The sequence below is a fragment of the Bos javanicus genome, chromosome 28 (assembly GCF_032452875.1).
Source record: "Bos javanicus breed banteng chromosome 28, ARS-OSU_banteng_1.0, whole genome shotgun sequence".
Classification (NCBI taxonomy): Eukaryota; Metazoa; Chordata; class Mammalia; order Artiodactyla; family Bovidae; genus Bos; species Bos javanicus.
In genome coordinates, this window is record NC_083895.1 from 32,074,257 (window position 1) to 32,094,342 (window position 20,086).

General features: G+C 43.1%; 1 protein-coding gene across 6 annotated transcripts in view; it reads left to right on the forward strand.

The window, feature by feature from the left end:
• Positions 1–863: 863 nt before the first annotated feature.
• Positions 864–20,086, forward strand: part of KAT6B (lysine acetyltransferase 6B) — a 182,090-nt gene continuing 162,867 nt past the window's right edge. Inside the window, exons 1-3 of one of the 6 annotated variants that reach the window (XM_061405394.1) lie at positions 864–947; positions 12,882–12,951; positions 16,235–17,110. In XM_061405394.1, the coding sequence (XP_061261378.1) occupies positions 16,490–17,110 (621 nt within the window). In that variant the 5' untranslated portion in view covers positions 864–947; positions 12,882–12,951; positions 16,235–16,489. Of the gene's footprint in view, positions 948–1,173; positions 1,265–1,743; positions 2,369–12,881; positions 12,952–16,234; positions 17,111–20,086 lie in introns of those variants that run through there. The other 5 variants (XM_061405393.1, XM_061405392.1, XM_061405396.1 and 2 more) reach the window with 5 other exon arrangements.

The following is a 20,086-nucleotide window of genomic DNA, read 5'->3' on the forward strand; positions in this document are numbered from 1 at the left end:
TGTGTCACCCTGTCAGGGCCCAAGATCGCCCTGGGGCAGACTTGAGTCAACAGGTGGTTTGCCATCTAGGCCACCATGCCTGAAACTTGGTTCTTTTACAAAGTCATAGTTCTCCTCCCCTCACGAAGCAATGGCGCCTCGGAAGGGAAACTTCGTACTCAAACTCTGTAGGAGCCATTTCTCAAGGCTACTTTTGACTATTTTCTGAAGTCTCCCCTGTCAGCATCCCACCGGTCTCCGGGAAGAACGAGGGAGTCTCTCTTCAGAGTCTGGACGGCGCTGGGAGGCATGTGGGCAGCGTCAAAGTGGCCTCGCCTGGGCGGCCAGATGAGCCCCCAGCCTCCCTCTTGTGGGCCTCAGGAACTCGGGGGGCCCAGGGGAAGCCTGGAAAACCGAACTTCGCCATCAGCCTTCCTTCGAGCGCTGGCTAGAAGAGAGGGGGAAGGGCCCCCCTCCAGCCGTCTCCCCCCGCCCCTAGCCCCTCTGCCACCCGGCTGCATCGCCCAAGAAAGCACTGGGAACGCAGCTCAGAGCTCTCCAGCTCCTCGCAGACCGGGAGAGGGCATCGAGGGGCAGCTTCCCCCTCCAGCGGCGTCTGACATCCCCACTCCCACCCAAGGATGCCGCCGCCGTGCCCTGTCCGCAGTCGCTGAATGTCACTGCTCCCTCTTCCTCCTGATCAGGGTAGACACAGCTCCCGAAGCATCCCCCACCCCAAAACTGCCGCGACCGCCCAGGGTACAAGACCCAGCAGAGGACGAAGTTTGGGGCCCACGGCGGCGGGGCGGGGAGGGGGGGCGCTTTGGCGAGGACCGCACCTCTCAGTCCCAGCCCAGGCGGGCACACTCCCCGCCCCAAACGGCCCAGGCGTCCCCATCCTCCCGCGGACACCGGCATCCCCGCCCTCCCCCGAGGGCGGCAAGCGGAGCCCCCCAGGGCGGAGGCAGGTACCCCCGGGGCGGGGACTGGGGCGGGCGGGGTCCAGGCTGCGCCCCCGGCCGGGCCGGGCGGGCTAGCTGGCGGCGCGGGGGGAGCGGGGCTGGGCGGCGCTGCCTCGGGCTCTGTGCGCTGCAGCCCGGAGCCGAGGAGGAGGAGGAGGCGGAGGAGGAGAAGGAGGCGGCGGCGGTGGGTCCCGGGCGGGGGGAGCGCGGCGCTGCGGACCCGGGCGGCTGGCAAAGGACGAGGCGGAGGCTGAGGAAGACAGCGGGGAGACCCGGGCTGCAGCAACAAAGGGCAGCAAACGATTGGCCGGGCTGCAGGCGAGGTTAGCCCGGGACCGGGGTGGCTGGAGGCAGCGGCGAACGGTGCACGTGCTTGCAGACACGGGCGAGTGTGGAGCCGGGGGGTGCACGCCCGGCGGGTAAGGGCTTGCTCCCCCTCGGCATGGGATGGCGAGGAGGCTGCAGCGACATCATACTGCCTGCACCCGGCCTCGGCTTGCAGGGTAGGGGTGCGTGGGGGGTAAGGATGCAAGCCAGGGGGCGGGCGAGTAGTCGCCCGGGACAGGACGGGAGAAGGTGGAGGAGGGGGCGGGATGGAACGCTCCAGGCGGCGCGCCCGTCCGCGCGCTCCACCGCAGGAGCTGGCGACTGAGAACCTCGAATTTTAACTTCGCGTGCCCGCCCGCGCGCGCCCGCCCGCTCCCACCCCTAAATCCTGCGGCCGCCGCCAGCGATCAGCTCTCACACAAACTTTAGCTGCGGGCTAGGGGGTTCGGGGTTGAGTGGGGGAGGGGAAAGGGAAAAGGCCCTCTGATTGGCGTCGTCTGCAGCCAATAAGGCCAAGTACCTCTCCTGCGAGTAGACCCAATCCCTTTCTAGAGGTAGAGGGGGCGGGTAGATGGAAGTAGAGGTTGCGTGGTGTCTGGCGAGAGAAAAAGGGCTGGACCAATAGGTGCCCAGAAGGGGCGGGCCAGGCGGTCTGTTGATTGGTACTGGCAGTGGGCCCTCCCCCGGGGTGGTACCGGAGGGGGGGCTGATGGGTCGAGGGGTGTGCCTATGCGGAGGCGAGATGACCGGCAGGATCCTGCCCCAATGGGCTGCAGAGTGGTTAGTGTGTGGGTGATGGACAGACTCCTAGGCCAACGGGTGGCCCTAAGTGTCTGCGGTCTAGTCCAATGGAGCAGCACTAGGGCGGGACCGTGGCTCGGGTTTAATGAGACTCCATTGGGCTGTAATCAGTGTCATGTCGGATTCATGTCAACGACAACAACAGGGGGACACAAAATGGCGGCGGCTTAGCTCCTACCCCTGGCGGCGGCGGCAGCGGTGGCGGAGGCAACGGCACCTCCTCCTGGCGGCAGCCGCGGCTTTTTTCTCAGGCAGCGGCAGCGCCCCCGGCAGGCGCTGTGGCGGTGGCGCGCGGCCAGGTCTGTCACCCACCCCGCGCGTTCCCAGGGGGAGGAGACTGGGCGGGAGGGGGGCGGGAGGGGGGAAATAGGGGGCTTGTGACGCCCCTCCCATAGGCCTCTGCGCGAGGGTCACCGCGGGGCCGTTCGGGGTCAGGCTGCCCCTGAGCGTGACGGTAGGGGGCGGGGGAAAGGGGAGGAGGGACAGGCCCCGCCCCTCAGCGGGACCTCCAGGGCAAGGGGCGGGGCTCGAGGGTAGAGGGGCGGAGCGATATCGGGATGGGGGCGGGGTTCGGGTGGTCGGAAGGCGAGGGCTTGTAGGGGTTTTCTGAGTGGGAGGGACCTACTAGGAACGGTAGGGGGCCAGTGAGTGTCTGGGAAGTGCACTCCCAGGGAGGGGGTGGGTGTGAGGGGAAACGAGGTGTGCAAGCAGGTGCATCAGGGAGGGTGAGGAGAGTGCAGAATTGGGAGATGTGGAAGGAGGACCGAGGGGCAAGTGAAACGGTGCAGAAGGGTGAACTTGTAGATATGGGGGTTGGGGGGAGGCAGAGTAAGAATGGATTTGGGTGTGGTGGATATGGAGTAGTGTTGAGAAAGCGGTGCAGAGTAGATACTGGTTTGGAGGAAGTATTGAGGAAACGGGGGTTAGGTACATTTACTATGGGGGGAAGGAGGTATCTGGGTGAATCGGCATGAATAGAAAGGTTTGCTAGCTTTGGGGTATAGAAGCTTGGAAAAAACATGGAGGGGTGGGAAACGGATATTCTTTAGAGAGTCTCCGGAAGACAGAAGAGCAAACTTAAATTCCAAGGGAGCCTACTTAGAATTTAGATATATTCTAAATTATTAGATATATTTTGCCCCGAGGTGACCCTTGCGCAAAATATATCTAACAGAAAGTCTCTTAGGAGTCAGGGGGTTCAGGAGGTGGGAAAAGGTGACAGGTGTGAAGAAAGGTAGGTGGGACTGGGCGAATGTGATTTGGATTGAGTCGGGAAGGCATATGGGCAAAGATGTTAGTGTGGGAGACAGGGTTGTTAGAGGCTTCCCAGGTGGCTCAGTGGTAAAGAATTCACCTGTCAGTGCAGGAGGGTGGGGGACAGGTTTAATCCCTGGGTCTGAAAGATCCCTTGGAGTAGGAAATGGCATCCCACTCCAGTATTCTTGCCTGGAAGGGAAATTCCATGGACAGAGGAGTTGGTGGCCTACAACCCATGGGTACGCAACTTGGCACACACTTTGGATTTCTTGGGTGTAACTTGAGCTGGAGTCAGCAAAGGGGGAACTGGGTGTCTGTCTCAGAAAGAGGCTCCTTGTGTTTGCATATTTTTGAAATTTTAAGTACTTTGGTCTGAGTGCAGAGAGTGGTAGAAGACAAAGGGCAAAGGCAGAGGAGGGGCTAGGTGACAAATGTGCAAAATAGGAAAAGAGAACCAGTGAACCAAGATTTGGGTGGAGGTAACCTGGAAATTCAAAGTGAAGAAGAGCATATGAACACTCCTCCATATATGGACAGGAGGTGGGAGTAGCTAATGGGAATAACTTACACCAAGATAGTGTTCTAGTTCTGTGGTACTCCAAGAAAGGTGTGTGTGTGTGTGTGTGTGTGTGTGTGTGTGTTGTATGACTGTGAGTAAAGTACATTGATTTTCTCGGATAATCTTGAAGTGAAACACTCCATTCTTTTTTATTCATAAATTCTTCACACATTTATCAAAATGAATTTGGGCAGGATTTTTTTTTTTCCCCAGAAGGAAAGGATAATGCATTTTTCAATAAAGGATAAGATTCTTACCTGAGAACTTGAACTTAGGGTCAAAGATTGAGATGGTGAAGTGATAGTTAGAAAGAGAAGATAAAGACAGAGGGAGGGTTTAACATTAAAGGAGGAACTTAGGAGAATGACTGGCTGGTGGTGATGACAGGGTCAGTTGAAATTTTGCCTACCAGTCAAGCCCAGGCCTCTTGAGTAGAGTGAATGTTACATCATAGCTGTTACACCAAATGTTTCTCTCTCTCACTGCTTGTGCACATAAGGTGGGAACTGTCAGATATAAGGCATCAGGGGAGGGAAAGTTAAAATAAGGTGAATATTGGAAGGTAGTTTAGGAAGTTGGATAAATAATGTACTTCAGAAACTTTCATGGACTGTTGAATACCAGTCAGAAGAAGGCTTAGCCAACTGGTACAGTTTTTAAATGCCAGGGTTCCTAACGAGTGACTTTTCATCTCTTAGTTCTCTACACAGTAGTTTCAGTGTTCTTGTATACAGATCCCTGTATTTGTATCAAGTGAGAGAAAAGGAATTGTTTTATGGAAGCAGGTATGTGTGAGCTACAGTGATCAGTCTTCGCCTATAAAATAGTGAATGACTAGTGAACGGGAGAAGTGTGAGCAACGGAGATTTCTTCTTGGTAGTGCTTTAATTTGCTTTTCCAGAACGCCGTTAAGCAGCTTTTCATGGGACTCCCGTAATCTTCCACGATTTTTCTATCATTGGTTCCACTCTTTTTTTTGAAAGGCTGTAATATGTCCAAGTGGCCATTTTAAAAATAATTTTATTTCTTTATTTTTATTTTTGGCTGCTCGTGGGTTTTCTGTAGTTTGTGGTTAATGGTGGCTTTTGTACGTGGGCTTCTCACTACAGTTACTTTTCTTGTTGCAGAGCACAGACTGCAGGCTGCAGGGGCTCAGCAGTTGTGGTTCCCGGGCTCTAGAGCACAGGCTCCATAGTTGCCACATGTGAGTGTAGTCGCTGTCTGGCATGTGGGGTCTGCCAGGACCAGGGATCGAACCTGTGTTTCCTGCATTGGCAGGCAGACTCTCTACCACGGCCAGGAGCCACCGGGGAAGCCTCATCAGTTCCACTCTTGCTGGATATTTGAGTTGTTTCTGGTGTGGGGAAGTTGTGAACTAATGTTCCCTGCCAGCGTTCCCATGCTCATCACCTGGTATGAGTGTGCACAGTCTCCGACTGAGGTGTGCATCTGCGAATAAACTGCTTCATAGGCAGCGTGAATGTTAATGCTGCTTATTCCTATTGTCCTGGTGTTAGTTGTATAATGCTCAGTCGTGTCCTACTCTGCGACCCCAGGCTCCTCTGTCTAAGAATACTGGAGTGGGTTGCCATTTCCTCCTCCTGGAATTAGTATAACACCTTTAATTCTCAGAAGTCTCTGAATTTGGATGATGATCTGTATGTTTGCCCTAGTCATGGGGTACACTTGTCTGCAACTTTACTAGGTACCAGTTTGACTATTTTCCAGAGTTGTACCGGGTTATACTTCCTCCAGTATATCTGTGTATCTGTATGTATATCTGAGCTCCCTGGCTTCTTACTCTTCACCAACTTGACTTACTCTTGTTAGTTTTTCAGCTCAGCCAATCTGGTACACTTTGCCTCTCCCTTATTAGTAAGGAGGTTGAACAGCTTTTCATTTATTTATTGGCTACTTGGATTTCCTCATTTGTAAAGTTCCTGTTCAAGTCTGTCCCTGCACCCCTTCCCCCTTTTGTAAATTGGTCCTTGTGTCTTTTTATAGCTATTTAGTAGTTCTTGCTCTAAATATGAAACTCTGTCCTTTGTGTGTGTTGCAAATGCCTTCCTTCATTCTCTGGCTTGCCTTTTCACTCTTTGTGGTGTCTTTTAATGAACAGAACTTCTTAATTTTAATGGAGTCAAATTTAATGGTATTTTTTTTATGGTTAGTGCTTTTTGTGTCTTGTTTTAAGACTTTTCCTGCCCTCAGGTTAAGTAGATATTCTCCTATCAATTTTATCTTCTAAATCTTTAGTGACCTTAAAAGATGTATGATCATGAGGAAAATACAAGTTTCTTGACCCCATCCTCACCATTTCAAATCTCTTTTTGCTCTTCTTCACTTTTTTCTATTCTCTGTCTTGAATTTTTCTTGACTGTAACTATAACTAAGGCAGGTGCTGACTTTCCCTATCGCATAGGAGAAAATGGTCATATAGACAGAAGTTCAGCTAGATGAGATTTTACAGGTCTCTAGCTGACTGCATTGCCCTTTTTCCTTTTATGAGCTAGTATTTTATTGTGTTCCTGCTATGTGTCCTCCGCCTTGGTTCTTTCATATTTGTTATCTCAGTTATTCCTCTTTACAGGTCTACAAAACTACATTTTTCTCATTTTTACAGGTGAGAAAACTGAGACTTAGATCGACTCAGTAACGTGCCCTATATCCCACAGCTTAGGTAGCTGACAAAGTGGGGACTTGATTCCTGAACTCTCTAGATCCATCCCATCATAGCACATTGCCTTGTTGAATAAGATTTCATGAGCCTGTTTGACAGTATCCAAAACCGATGATAATAACTTTCTTTTTTTCCAATATAACATGTTTTACTTTAAGCACATATAGAGATAATTATTGTGAAACTGGACAAAACTATCAACCTCTCTGTGTGTTAAAGTAAGTTAAGTTAGTGAGTGGACCTTTAGAGGTCCTTGGATGAGCAGTAGAGATTCTGGAAGCCCTTGAAATTGTATGCAAATGTCTGTATGTACTTGTATTCCTATTTAAAAATAGATCTGTAATTTTCTTGAGATTCTCAGAGAGCAGCTTTAATTTGTTTCAAGGAACTGTGTGATAAAGTTAATGCAGAATTCTGAAATGATGTGTATTTTCAAAATAATCTTTTAAATTTAAGATGTCAGATTTTTTTCCCAAATACATTTTTTTTGCCTTTGTCATTAAAACCCAACTAAAGCTAACTTGAGGTTAGAATTGAATAGGAATTTTTAAATTTCAGGAAAAAAAGTCACTCTAAATTCAGTTGATTATTTCTTAAGTGAAAGTGCCTAGTTATGATATCATTATTACTTACTAATCAGTGTACCCTGGCTCCAAAGGCCTGATGACTTCGAATGACTTTTCATCTTGTCTCTAAAATCCTGTTTTAGAGACGGGGATCAAATTTCCTGTGAGGTTCCTGACAGTGTAATTAAAGTTTAGAGACTGAAACTATTGAGCACTTAAATTTAGGGATGACTATGCAAACAGAATTCATAGGCTTCACCAGGAGATTTGGGACGAGTCTCTACTAATTTATGATGATGATGTTGAAACTAATCTTTGCTAGGGATTATGGAAGACATAATAGTTTATTGATGGTTCAGTTATTGTTTGTTGAAGCAGATTTACACAATTATAGTTTAATGACATAACAAGGATACTGTCAACTAGGAGAGCATGACATGAAAAATTAAACTTCCAATTAATATAATATGTATTAGTTGAAATTATAATTTTCATGGTGATTTAGCCTCTTAGAAATCCTTGGAAAACATTATTAGCTTTTGAATTGAAAACTCTATGCTAATGAGTAGTGAGAAAGGACTTAGTATTATTCTAAAAAGATGGGAATTAAATATTCAATTCAACTAACATTTATGGAATGCCTACTCTGGGCTTGCTGCTGAGTTAAGCTCATAAATATAAGTTGAACAAGATTGATATTTGGGGAGATGACATACTGATTACTTTTGTTTGTTCCTTCAGTCATCCTTCCCTTCAAAGTACACTGGATGGATACCATAGCCAGAATTATTCACACGTTCAGCACATTTGTGTGTGTGGGGGGGTGTGTGTGTGCGTGCACACACGCGCTTGCATTCCACTCTACCTTGTGTTGCTACTCCTGTTCTGGCTTTCTGTTACTTCATCTGTCGTGTTCGCATGCCTCAGCCTGGTTTTCGTCACGTCCAACTTTATTTCTTCCTCCTAGTCAACACGTCCCCTCTCCAGGCATGCACATGGACTCAGTGTCCCTCTATTCTGACAGCTCGTTCTTGTTCTCTGCCTTCTCCTAGATTTCCCTTCATTCATTCACTGGTGCATCCATTTCACAAATAGGCATTGAACCCCTCTTACGTTCAAGTTGTGGTCCTTGGAAATCTTGGGGCATGCCACGATGAATCAAACATGAGTCCTGTTCTTCAGAATTTTGCAGTCTAGTAGGGGAGATGAGGTAAGCAAAATACGGATTAGAAATATCAAGTGATAAGAAAGCTAAAAGTTTCCTGTTAGACAAAGTGATGTAGGGCTTCTGAGGAGGTATCTGTGGAAAGAACAGGCAGTTCATCTAAGTTCTGCCTTTCAGGGTCCAGTTTAAGTCCCATCCATCCAAGGGATGTTCTCCCGTCCATACTACTGAGGAATAGTCACTAGTCATGGTTGTTTTCAGACTTTGTTCCTTCTGTATTTAGAGGAGCCCTTTCTTTGAAGTGAATATTATAGAGAAGACCATTAAATATAGAATAGTTAAGGCAGAGATGCTTTGTTTGGTGCAGGGATTATGGTGGCCCTAGTGTGTAACCCACAAGGGCATCTGCAGGTGGTTCTGAAAGCCCAGGCACTTTCTCACAAGAGCGCCAAGGAGCCTAGTTTGAAAGCCAATGGAGAGACAGGAAAGCGTTTAGCATCTGAATTAAAATCTTTCATGACTTACTGGTCTGAGGTCTTGACAGTCAGGAATCTGTTTTTCTTGTGCAAAATGTGGGCAACAATGCTACCTTACAGGGTGGTTTTGAGGTTTACTTGATAATTATGTAATCTATGGCTTGCCCCGGTGGCTCAGCGGTAAAGAATCCACCTGCGGTGCATGAGCTGCAGGAGATAGGGGTTCAACCCCTGGGTTGGGAAGATCCTTTGGAGGAGGGCATGGCAACCCACTCCAGTATTCTTGCCTGGAGAATCCCCATGGGCAGAGGAGCCTGGCAGACTATAGTCCATGGGGTCTCAAAGAGTCGACACGACTGAAGCGACCTGACATACGTATGCACGTGATAATCTATGTAAAGAGCCTGGCTCACAGTAGGTGTCAGACAGTGGTTGCTATTATTATAGTTTATTGCTCTATTTCTTAAAAAAAAAAAAAAATTGGTGAAATTCATATAACATAAAAGCATTTTAAAGTGAACAAGTCAGTGACATTTAGTATAGTCACAGTGTTATGTGACCATGACCTCTATGCAGTTTTCAAAACATTGTCATCACTCCAAAATAAAGTCTCTTACCCCTTAAGCCTGGAGAAGGCAATGGCAGCCCACTCCAGTACTCTTGCCTGCAAAGTCCCATGGACAGAGGAGCCTGGTAGTCTACAGTCCATGGGGTCGCAAAGAGTTGGACACGACTGAGCAACTTTACTTTACTTAGCCCTTATGCCAGGCTTCCCTGGTGGCTCAGATGGTAAAGAATTTGCCTACAGTGTGGGAGACCCGGGTTTGACACCTGGTTGGGAAGATCCCCTGGAGAAGGAGTAGCTACCCAATTCAGTATTCTTGCCTGGAGAATTCCATGGACAGAGGAGCCTGGCAGGCTACAGCCTATGGGGGTCGCAAAGAATCTGACACAACTGAGTGACTTTCACTACTTTTCACTTTTACCCATTAATTAGTTTCTCCTCACCATCTCCCCCATCCCTGCCCAGGTCCCACCAATCTGTGTTCTGTTTCTAGCTTTATCTATTCTAGGAGTTTCTTATTAATGGGGTTAAATGATATGTAACCTTTTGTGTCTGGCTTCTTTCACAACATATTTTTGAGGTTTGTCTATGTTGTAGCATGTATCACTACTTCATCACTTTTTCTTTTTTTAAAGGTTTGTTTAATTTTATTTTTGGCTCTGCTACTTTTCTTCGTTGTTTCACACAGGCTTTCTCTAGTTGCAGTGAGTCGGGGCTCCTCTTGGTTGCAGTGCTCAGGCTTCTCATTGCCATGGCTTCTCTTGTTGCAGAGCAGGGGCTCAAGGTCTGAGGGCTTCAGTAGTTGTGGCTCAGGGGCTCTCCAGTGCAGGTTCAGTAGTTATGGTACCTGGGCCTAGTTGCCCCTCAGCCTGTGGGATCATCCCAGACCAGGGATCGAACCTATGTCCCCTGCATTGGAAGGCAGACTGTCAACCACTGGATCACCAGGGAAGCCCCCACTGCATCATTTCTTATTATGATTGCATACTATTCTAGTGTATGGATATACCATATTTTTTCACCCATTTATCTGTTGATGGACATTGACCTGTTTCCACTTTTTTTGGCTGTCGGGAATAGTGCTGTCGTGAACATGAGTGTACTTGTGCTTATCTAAGTCCCTGTTTTCAGTTCCTTGGGGTGTGTATCTGGAAGTGAAATTGTGACCTCATACAGTAATTTTATGTTTAATTTTTTTGAAGAACTACCAAGTTGTGCTGAATTGCTTCTTATCCCCACAGCATCTACCATAGGGCTGCACATGCAGAACAGTATCTCACTAAATTTGCTGGTTGTTCTTTGGTAGTGTTTATAACCTCACCTCCCAGTTCACATGTTTTGGGTCTTGAGCATTAATTTTGAGAAGTAATTGCACGCAGGATTTGAACGTTAAACCAGTATTACTGTATGGATGAGGTCTGATGTCCCAGAAGTGTGTTCACTGAGTGCTGTTTGGAGCAACTGTGCTAGTAGTCTGTGCTGGGTGGTTATAGAAGAAAAGAAGTTAAGTTCCCTTCCCTTAAACAGTCTATATTCTTTTTCAGATGATATTGTTACGATTTGTGGATCCTTACTCAGTTACATAATAGGCTATGAAAAAATCCAGGAGCCTATAAAAGTGGGAGAGCTAAAAATAACTTTTGTCAGTATGACAGAAGAGTAAACTCTACTATTAATCTTTATTTTTTTCTACCACTGCTTTTGGCTCATCCGCAATCTCATGACTCGAGTGTTATGACATTGATTTTGAAACAACACACAGCCTTAGTAAAAGCTTAGAGGAGGCTTCACATAGACTTTATGATGCAGGGTATTTTGACTCTTCTTATGCTGACATGAGTATTTCTGAATAGTGTTGATATTTTTATAATACTAATGAAGCCAAAAGCTCAGTGTTGGACGAAGCATTTCTCTAGATTTGTTTAGAATAGTTTGTAATGAATGATGTAAATAGTGTTTTATTAAAAACTGTATGATACAACCATATAATTTACTCATGTTACTTTGTAGTTAAAAATAGTGATTCAAAACCTTAGAAAATAGAGTAATTTAATTTTGATGTAGCATGAGTCCCCAGAATTAATTTGGAATGACTCATTCTTGGTTTTGATAGCCTTTTAGTCCAACTTTCAAGCTTTTATAGAAAAAAATGAAAACAGCATAACAGTTTTTAGGGTCATACTTGTGATAGCATGAGCTGTCTACCTGTGGGACCAATCCTAGGGCTTTGGAAGAAATGGTGTGGATAATTCTGAATCAGGGGAGGCAGGGGGTGGAAAGCATTTCTAACTGGCTTTTTAATGAATTATGCATTTTTTTTGGCCTTGGATTTGTCTTTCTAGTTAAATATTGCTTAGACTAAAATTAAATTGGTTTTCAATCTATTCTCTTAACATATACCAATTTACAGTGGGGCCATTGGGATGTCAGAAACAAACCAGCCTAAGATTAAAAAATTTGCAGTGGATAATATACAAAGTGGATAATATACATGTGTTTAGTTGAGAATTGGCTACAGATAAGAGACTTGTGATTTTGTTCCTTTCTTAGCTGTGTGTGTATGTTTTTAACACTGATTCAGCTTGTAGCAAAGAGCTGTGGGGTTACATCTGCTTCTGCCTAATTAACTCTGTTGGTTGGTGTCAGAGGAGAGCTAATTTTGAGATTAAATTGAGGAGTAAGGTGTGTGTCTGTGGCTAGGGGAGGGGAGAAGGAGGCTCTAAGGTTGCTTGGTTGGTCTGCACGGTATCCAAGTACAGCCTGTCATAGGTTGTTTCACATTTATTTTTTGCCTCCCTCGTGGCGATGAAAGAGACCACCTGTGGCGCAGGAGACTCGGTTTTGATCCCTGGGTTGGGAAGATCCCCTGGAGAAGGAAGTGGCAATCCACTCCAGTATTCTTGCCTAGAGAATTCCATGGACGGAGGAGCCTGGCGGTCTGTGGTCCCTGGGTTTCCAAGATTCAGACACAACTTAGCGACTAACCACCACCACCTGAAATGTGTCCTGTGCTGACATACTGTGGAAACTGGTGTACCTTTCTCTTAGTTGCAGCTGTTGGCCGTATCGTGATAGCTCCCAGTACTTAGATACCAGATGACCCTTGGGGTAAATAGCGAATGTTGCCTGGAAAGTTAATATTGACCTTTAAACAATGTTTGACTATTTTTTTTTCCCATCCAGACAAAATGTTATACCTGCCTGACTACTTGAGTAATAGCAAGTTGTTTGTTTTTTTTTTTAAATGATGAAATACTTTCTTAGTCTCTATCGCAAACCTGATTTTTTTTTTAATTTTTAAAAAATCCAAATTTTTTAAAATTTGGAGGTCAGGTCTAGCTTTGAAGAAGCCTGAAAGTTTACTTCCTGAGGTACTTGTCGTGGGGCTTCTTGTCAAAGAGAGCTAACTTATCACCAAATAGGGTGTATCAATAAACTCACTGTGTCTGTCTGGATTGAGTAGCCTGGAGATCCAGAGATGGTTGCTGAATTTAAGGGGTGTCCTAATGCCCGAATTAACATTTACATTTTTTTCTTTTGGCAGATTTGCCTGACGATCTGGACAATCTTCTTTTTTGTCATGGACTGTTAAAACACTTGGAGTTCCAATTCTGGTATTTTGCCTTTTTTTTCATTGTATTTTTCAAATGTAAAAGTGTCAGTCTGGTTGAAATGTGTTGGTCATGGAGATGAACAGTTCTTTTGATTGTGGGTTAGGATTGTGGTAATAGCTTGTCATGAAGGTGTATTTTGAGTATTAGTTATGAAATGTATTTTGTTTTAATGTATGTTCATTGGCCTGTGTAACCAAAATGCCTGAAAGCAACTTTGCAATATTAGATACTTTTCTGTGACCTCTTTTCCTGCTTCCTGCAGTTGTATTTTGTGCAATCAAATTAAATTAGTTGATTCATCCTGAATAAATGATGAAAGATGAAATAATTACTTGGACACGGTGAAATGTCTTCTAATGAAATTTTGCCCTGAACCATTTTACTTTGGAAAGATCAGCTTCCTGTTCTAAACTTGCTAAAGCAGAATGATTCCTGTGTTCTGTCCTGAAAGTGGTTGCAGGATGAAAGCCAGTGATTTCATTCTTAAACACACTGTGTTCCAAGTCTAACATTTTTGTCAATGATTTATGTAATGATACAAAGGGGAGTGCTTATTAGATTTGCAGATGACATAGATGACAGAATCAGGATTCAAAACAGTTTTTAACAAGTTGGAAGATAGACTCAAACCAATAAGATGAACTGTGATAAGTGTAAAAATCTGAGCATGTATTAAATTTGTATGGGGTAGAGAATGAAAATCCTCAGCTTAACAGTTTTTTTAAAAGAATATCTGAGATTTTTAGTTGGACTGCATGCTTGGCATGAACCAGTTGTGTGGCAGTGCTGGTAAGAAAGTTTATGTAACCCTGGTATAATTGGATAATGCCTGGACTGCCAGATTTTAAGATGAGCATTAGCCTAAGTAATGAGTGAGCATGAGAAGGAGGTGCTTGGAAACCTGTAATGTGTGGGCATGTTAAGGAATCGGGATATGAGTGGTCCAAGGTGGGAGTGGAAGTATAATGGGGTTTGATTGTAGTGGTTTTCAAAAGATACTTGTTTTCAAATATATGAAGGCTCATTGTGTTTTAAAATATATGAAGGAGCGTAGTATTAAAGAATTTCTCGAGTTTGTTCCAGGGGAACTAGAACTAGTGGGTGGAAGTTATGGGAAGAAAGATTTTGGCTCCTGTGAGCAAGAGATATATTACAGTTAGAGCTGCCCAACAGTGGCATGAGCTGTCTTAAGAAGTGACAAATCCTCAGTCACTGAAAGTATTTTGAGACTTTATGGCCCGTCTGTTGGGGAATTGAACAAGGGATCTTTTACTGTTTAACTAGAAGTTGGATTGGATGACCTATAAGATCTCTTTAGTCTGAAGTTGCTGAATCTGAATGGAGAAGAACAGAGTGAAACTATAATATACTAATTGCAAAAAGGACAAATCCTTTTTGAAACTGCCACTTTCAAGCTAGTATAGTTCAGTGGTCCAGTTTTTTAGCAACAGAATCTTTGAAAGCAAATGTTAAATTCTTCAGTGTATCTGCTTAAATTTTTTGGAAAAACATTATTTTACCCTTTTTAAAATGTTTATTTTATTTCATTTTTATTGTTTTACCAACTCTTTGCACCCCCATGGACTATACAGTCCATGGAATTCTCCAGGCCAGAATACTGGAGTGGGTAGCCTTTCCCTTCTCCAGGGGATCTTCCTAACGCAGGGATCGAACCCAGGTCTCCTGCATTGCAGGCAGATTCTTTACCAGCTGAGCCACAAGGGAAGCTCATTGTACTCTTTGAGGTACATTAAATATAAATAAACAATCAGAGATAACTTTATAATTTTATGAGTCGTTTTTCAGAGTGTGTAGGCATTGTATTAAGTGGAAATGATGATAGCGGTTCTGTGCTGTGTATTAGATAATGTGTTCACTTAATTCTCTCAACAGTCCTGGAGGGATATACTATTATTGCTCTGCAGGTAAAGTGACAGAAACTTAAGTCGTTTACCCAGGGTTTTTCTGCTTGACATGGGTAGGGCCAGCATGTGAACTACTAGTCTTAGTTGCAGAGGAAGAATAGCTGGAACAAGCAGTTGAGGCTCAGGTGAAGGCGGAACGGACTTCAGTATAGAATAAGGGCCTGTGAGCCTGGAGTCTACCACTGACTATTATCCTGTGTTCCACCTTTCCCCCAGCATCAGGTTATCCATACAGTCATCCTGCAGATTACAAGTTATATGTGAGCACACTCTGAAAACTTCAAGCTGTTTGAAAGAGTTTTAAGATGTGGATTTTATCTGTGAAGAGCAAGATTAGAGCCCAGTTCTGACTCAACTCTCAGACCAGGGTGCTTTGGCTGGTGCTCTTGGCAGGTGTTCTCAATCCCAGATTGGAGATCTAGGGGATTTTTGTGTATATCAGGAGGGTCTCAGAAAGCAGTGTCAGTGTCTACCTGGAATAGGATGTGTACAAATCTTGCTTGAATTGAGCAGTTTAATGAGCTAAGCGGGTAGAGACACCTAGAGGGCTCCATTATTCAAAAGGTGACGGGTTATGTTACCACATTAATTTCAGTTTTCTTGCAACCTGTGGATGAGAGAGTGTTACAGAACCTCTTCAAAGGGCTGGGGGAACATGGTTCTGTAGCAGAGGCTTAGTGGGAAATTTTCTTATGTGTGAGACTTGAGAAATATGTAGAATGTTTAGCTGAAATAGAAGAGTCAGGACTATTGCTTCTTTTTTTTAAGTTTAAGATTCTTTTTACATTTAATGTACTCCCATCAGAGTTTTTTCTTTTTTTAGAAAAAAATATTTAGTTTTTTGGCTGTGATGGGTCTTAGCTGTGGCATTTGGGATCTTTAGTTGCAGTGTGTGGTATCTAGTTCGCTGACCCGGCATCAAACCCCGGCCACCTGCATTGGGAGCACAGAGTCTTAGCCACTGAAACACCAGGAAGATCCCCACCATCAGATTTTTTGCACCATAGATTTATTTTGGTGTTGATTTTATGTTTATGGTAGATACATATCTTGAACCACTAACATGTAATTTTATTAGTTTCAGTGAAGGTTATCCATTAAATATATATTGATAACTTAGATATGATCTCTTAAATGCCCCATAAACTACTCATATAAATAACAAATGAAAAATCCTAAAAGAAATTCCTTTTCAGACTGTGACCCAATTTCTGGTTGGAAAATATAATCATTGTGGCTTTGTTACATAATACCTGCTTGTCATTATTTCTGTGGACATTTTGCATCTGAAAAAGTCTTTTACTTTATTTTTAGAAGTTGCATTATTAAGAGTTTTTCCTTCTTTTTTATCTTTTAAGGTTTTGATTTCCTGGTTAAAGATGTTCTTCACCTGAATGCAGTTTTTCCTATTGGTCGAATAAGACAACTATCAACTTTGCCTGTTCATCCTCTTTTTAATCTCTAAAGGATGGATATTTGTGAGATGTTGCTTAATATGGTCTGGAATAGTCTGCCCATTTGTTGAATTGTAAGTGACTTTTAAATGCGCAAGTTCTGTTAAATACAAGGAGAACCTCTATGGGTAACTTTTGTACTGAAGTCATTTGTCAACCATGGTAAAACTTGCAAACCCACTTTATACAGAGTGGATTCTTGAAGCTATACAGAAAATAAAAAAGCAAAAGCAAAGGCCCTCTGAAGAGAGAATCTGCCATGCCGTCAGCACCTCCCATGGGTTGGATAAGAAGACAGTCTCTGAACAGCTGGAACTCAGCGTTCAGGATGGCTCAGTTCTCAAAGTCACCAACAAAGGCCTTGCCTCCTACAAGGACCCAGACAACCCTGGGCGCTTTTCATCAGTTAAACCAGGCACTTTTCCTAAGTCAACCAAGGGGTCTAGAGGATCATGCAATGATCTGCGCAATGTGGATTGGAATAAACTTCTAAGGAGAGCAATTGAAGGACTGGAGGAGCCAAATGGCTCCTCCCTGAAGAACATTGAGAAGTATCTCAGAAGTCAAAGTGATCTCACAAGCACCACCACCAACCCAGCCTTTCAGCAGCGGCTGCGACTGGGGGCCAAACGCGCAGTGAACAATGGGAGGTTACTGAAAGATGGACCGCAGTACAGGGTCAATTACGGAGGCTTAGATGGCAAAGGGGCTCCCAAGTACCCCAGTGCTTTCCCATCTTCGCTCCCACCTGTCAGCCTTCTACCCCACGAGAAAGATCAGGTAAGTGCAGATGAAATGTCAGTACTTTCTAAGTATTGCCCATTTGACTTGTACGGTTTCAGTTAAGTTTTACACAGACGCAAGTTCTGAGTTAAGTGTGATAAAATCAAATGTTTTGCCTCTGCGCAGTCTTTTATATTTTAAGAGATATACTTATTTTACAATAGAAATCGCTCTCTATTGTTCTACAAGGTGTTGAGGGCTTCCTCATTGGTTGACTAAGAATTTAATATGATGATTATGTGATTTGTTTTTTAAACTCTTAATTGCTAATCCGTGGGGGCTTAAAGGGCCCAGGATAGATAACTTCGCTCTTTACTCAAGGCAGGATCGTATATTTATTTCAAAAATCCAAGAAAGGCCATTGCATGGTTTTCTCTCTTTAAATTATTACTTATTTTTTTTTTAGCTTTATGAGGTATAATTGATTTATCTTCCTCTTTATTGTTGTTTCCGAGAAGAAGAATCTTTAAGATTAATTATTTTAATACAGATAGCTTGTGCATTACTGGAACTGTTACAATATGTGACCTAAATCCTGCCTGTTTCAATTTAAAGTCATTTATTACTTGTTCACTTTTCTCATCTGGTGAAAGTGAATGTTTATTTTGTCTCATCTGTATCTTTCTTATAATCTTTGGTTTCTCTGGGCTTTCTGTTATTTCTAGGATAGTTATACATTTATGGCAGATTTCTCCTAAAATTACTGCTGCAATTTAAAGTCTGGTTATGTAGGGTTATCCTTTATTTTATTTCAAAGCTATTGAAGTTACCACCCAAAGTAAACCCAAAATAGAGCAGCAACAAATTGTTTATAATGGTTTCAGCCCTCCAGTTTATCTGTCTATCCCTTGAGGGAGTGGATGTATTGATGCGAGTTATTAATAACTTTACGTCTTGTAAACTGTTAGCCATTGTTGATAGACAGGGTGGTGGTTGTATGAGCAAACTGCATTTTCAGAAGTGATAGAAGCAGTGTCAGGAAAAGCTGTTCTCCTGAGGACTTGTTTTTCCTCTTTGGATACTGTTGCCCTTGAGATAGCCCCTGCTTCCCTCATTGCCTTAAGCTGATAGAGGCTCAGCTCTTGCAAACTAAGTGGGACCAGGTGATTTGCTTTTCCATGGACTAATCTAAACCCTAGCATTTATTTTTTAACTGTATTTTTATTTTATTAATTTTCCTCAACATTTATTTTATCCTTGGGTGGTATTTGTGTTTGTGTAACCAACCCCCAGTTCTTTGTGAGAGAATGTGGGCATAAAGAAAGAAATAAGTAAACCTATGAAATTTTCTTTTTAATAACAATTGTTTCAAGAAAATACAGCAAGTGACTTAAATCCTAATTTCTGTTTCTGACACAGCCACATTGAGCACTTCTGTTTCTCATTAAATATTTTTATAAAAGCTTACGCCATAAGGAAATTCCTTAAGGGAATGTAGAGCCATTTCTCGATGGTTTTGGATGTCTTTGTTTTAAAAATATATGCATTACTCTAAGGCATTAATATATTAAAGCTTTATAATTATCAGGTACATGGACTAATTCAGGCAGCTTTAGGCAATTTAACAGCATGTTTTAATAATTTTGTGATCCAGGGGAATATCTTAACTTGTGGTAGAGGAATCATTACAGGTTTTCCACAGTCCCTTTCCTCTCCTTCTCTTTAACCTTGCTCATCGTTATTTTTGCCATTCTTATCATATTTTTTTCATACAGCATCTATACAAAAGTATTTTTAGTCTAAGACTCCTGTCCAGAGGTGTCTAGAATTGAGAACAGAGTGATTTATTGCTTAGCATGCAAATTGTTCCTGCTCTTTCTGTGATGCTATTCTTTAAATTGTCCAGTTAGCATCATCCTATAACAAGGAATGCTGAGAAAATGTGTCCTGTAATTTTTATTTGATGAAATTGGGAATTGTATTGAGTAATCATAATCTAATTCTTAAAAGAGGACAAATAAACATAAATGAAAATCAGATCAAGTCACTTTGGCCAGAACGTACTGTATTGCTTCCATTGTATATTACAATGGCATTTTTCCTTGAAAAATGTAATAAGAACTACATTAGAATATATTGCCCTTTGAGATTACAAGGGGTAAATAGTTTAAAACCCTGTAAACTTTCCAAGTTAGTGTAATAGAAATTCTTATCCTGGGTCCATGAATGAGTTTGGGGTAGGTAAGCTAACAAATCCCCTTAAATAGAACAGTCGTTTGTATCCACATGTTTTCCTAGGGTCAGGGTCTGTAATTTTTATCAGATTCTCAAAGGGATCTAAAGTGTCAAAGAGCCAATGTGAACATTTTTATACTGTAGAAAATATTTTTGAGTTTGTTATACAAAAACCTATATATGTGTATGTGTGTATATATATATATTAATTGTTACCTTTCCATTGTTTTTGCTTCAGCTGTTGAACTTGGATCTGTATGTAGACTAGTTCTCCTATAGCTTCATGTATATAGGACTTGCTCTAATATATTTGAAAGGCAAATTATCATTGTTCTTCTGCTAGAAGTCTGAAGAATTCACAGTGTGGGAGGACATTTATGATATAAATGGCCACTATACAGAGATGAAGTCATTCAATCACAATTTAGCCGACCAGTATCTTTTAAGAAGTTGTTACTCTAGTTACTCTAGTTTCATTTAATTGTAAAAAAGAAAATAAAAATAGTGAAAGTAATAACATTTCTTAAGTGTTAAATGCTGGCACTATTCCAGGTGCTTTACATTTATTGCCTCATTATCACAATAACTGTGAGGGCCATAGATTATTATCCTTTTATAGATGAAAAACTGAGGCTCAAAACCTAAGCAGTTTATCCAAAGTCACTTACAGAGCTGGTGAACGGTGCAGCCAAGATTCTGAGACAATCTGACTCTAGACTTCTTTACCACTGGGCTGTATACTGGTCAACAGGTGTGGCTTTCATTAACAATAAAAGTATCTCTTTCAATTCCTCAAAT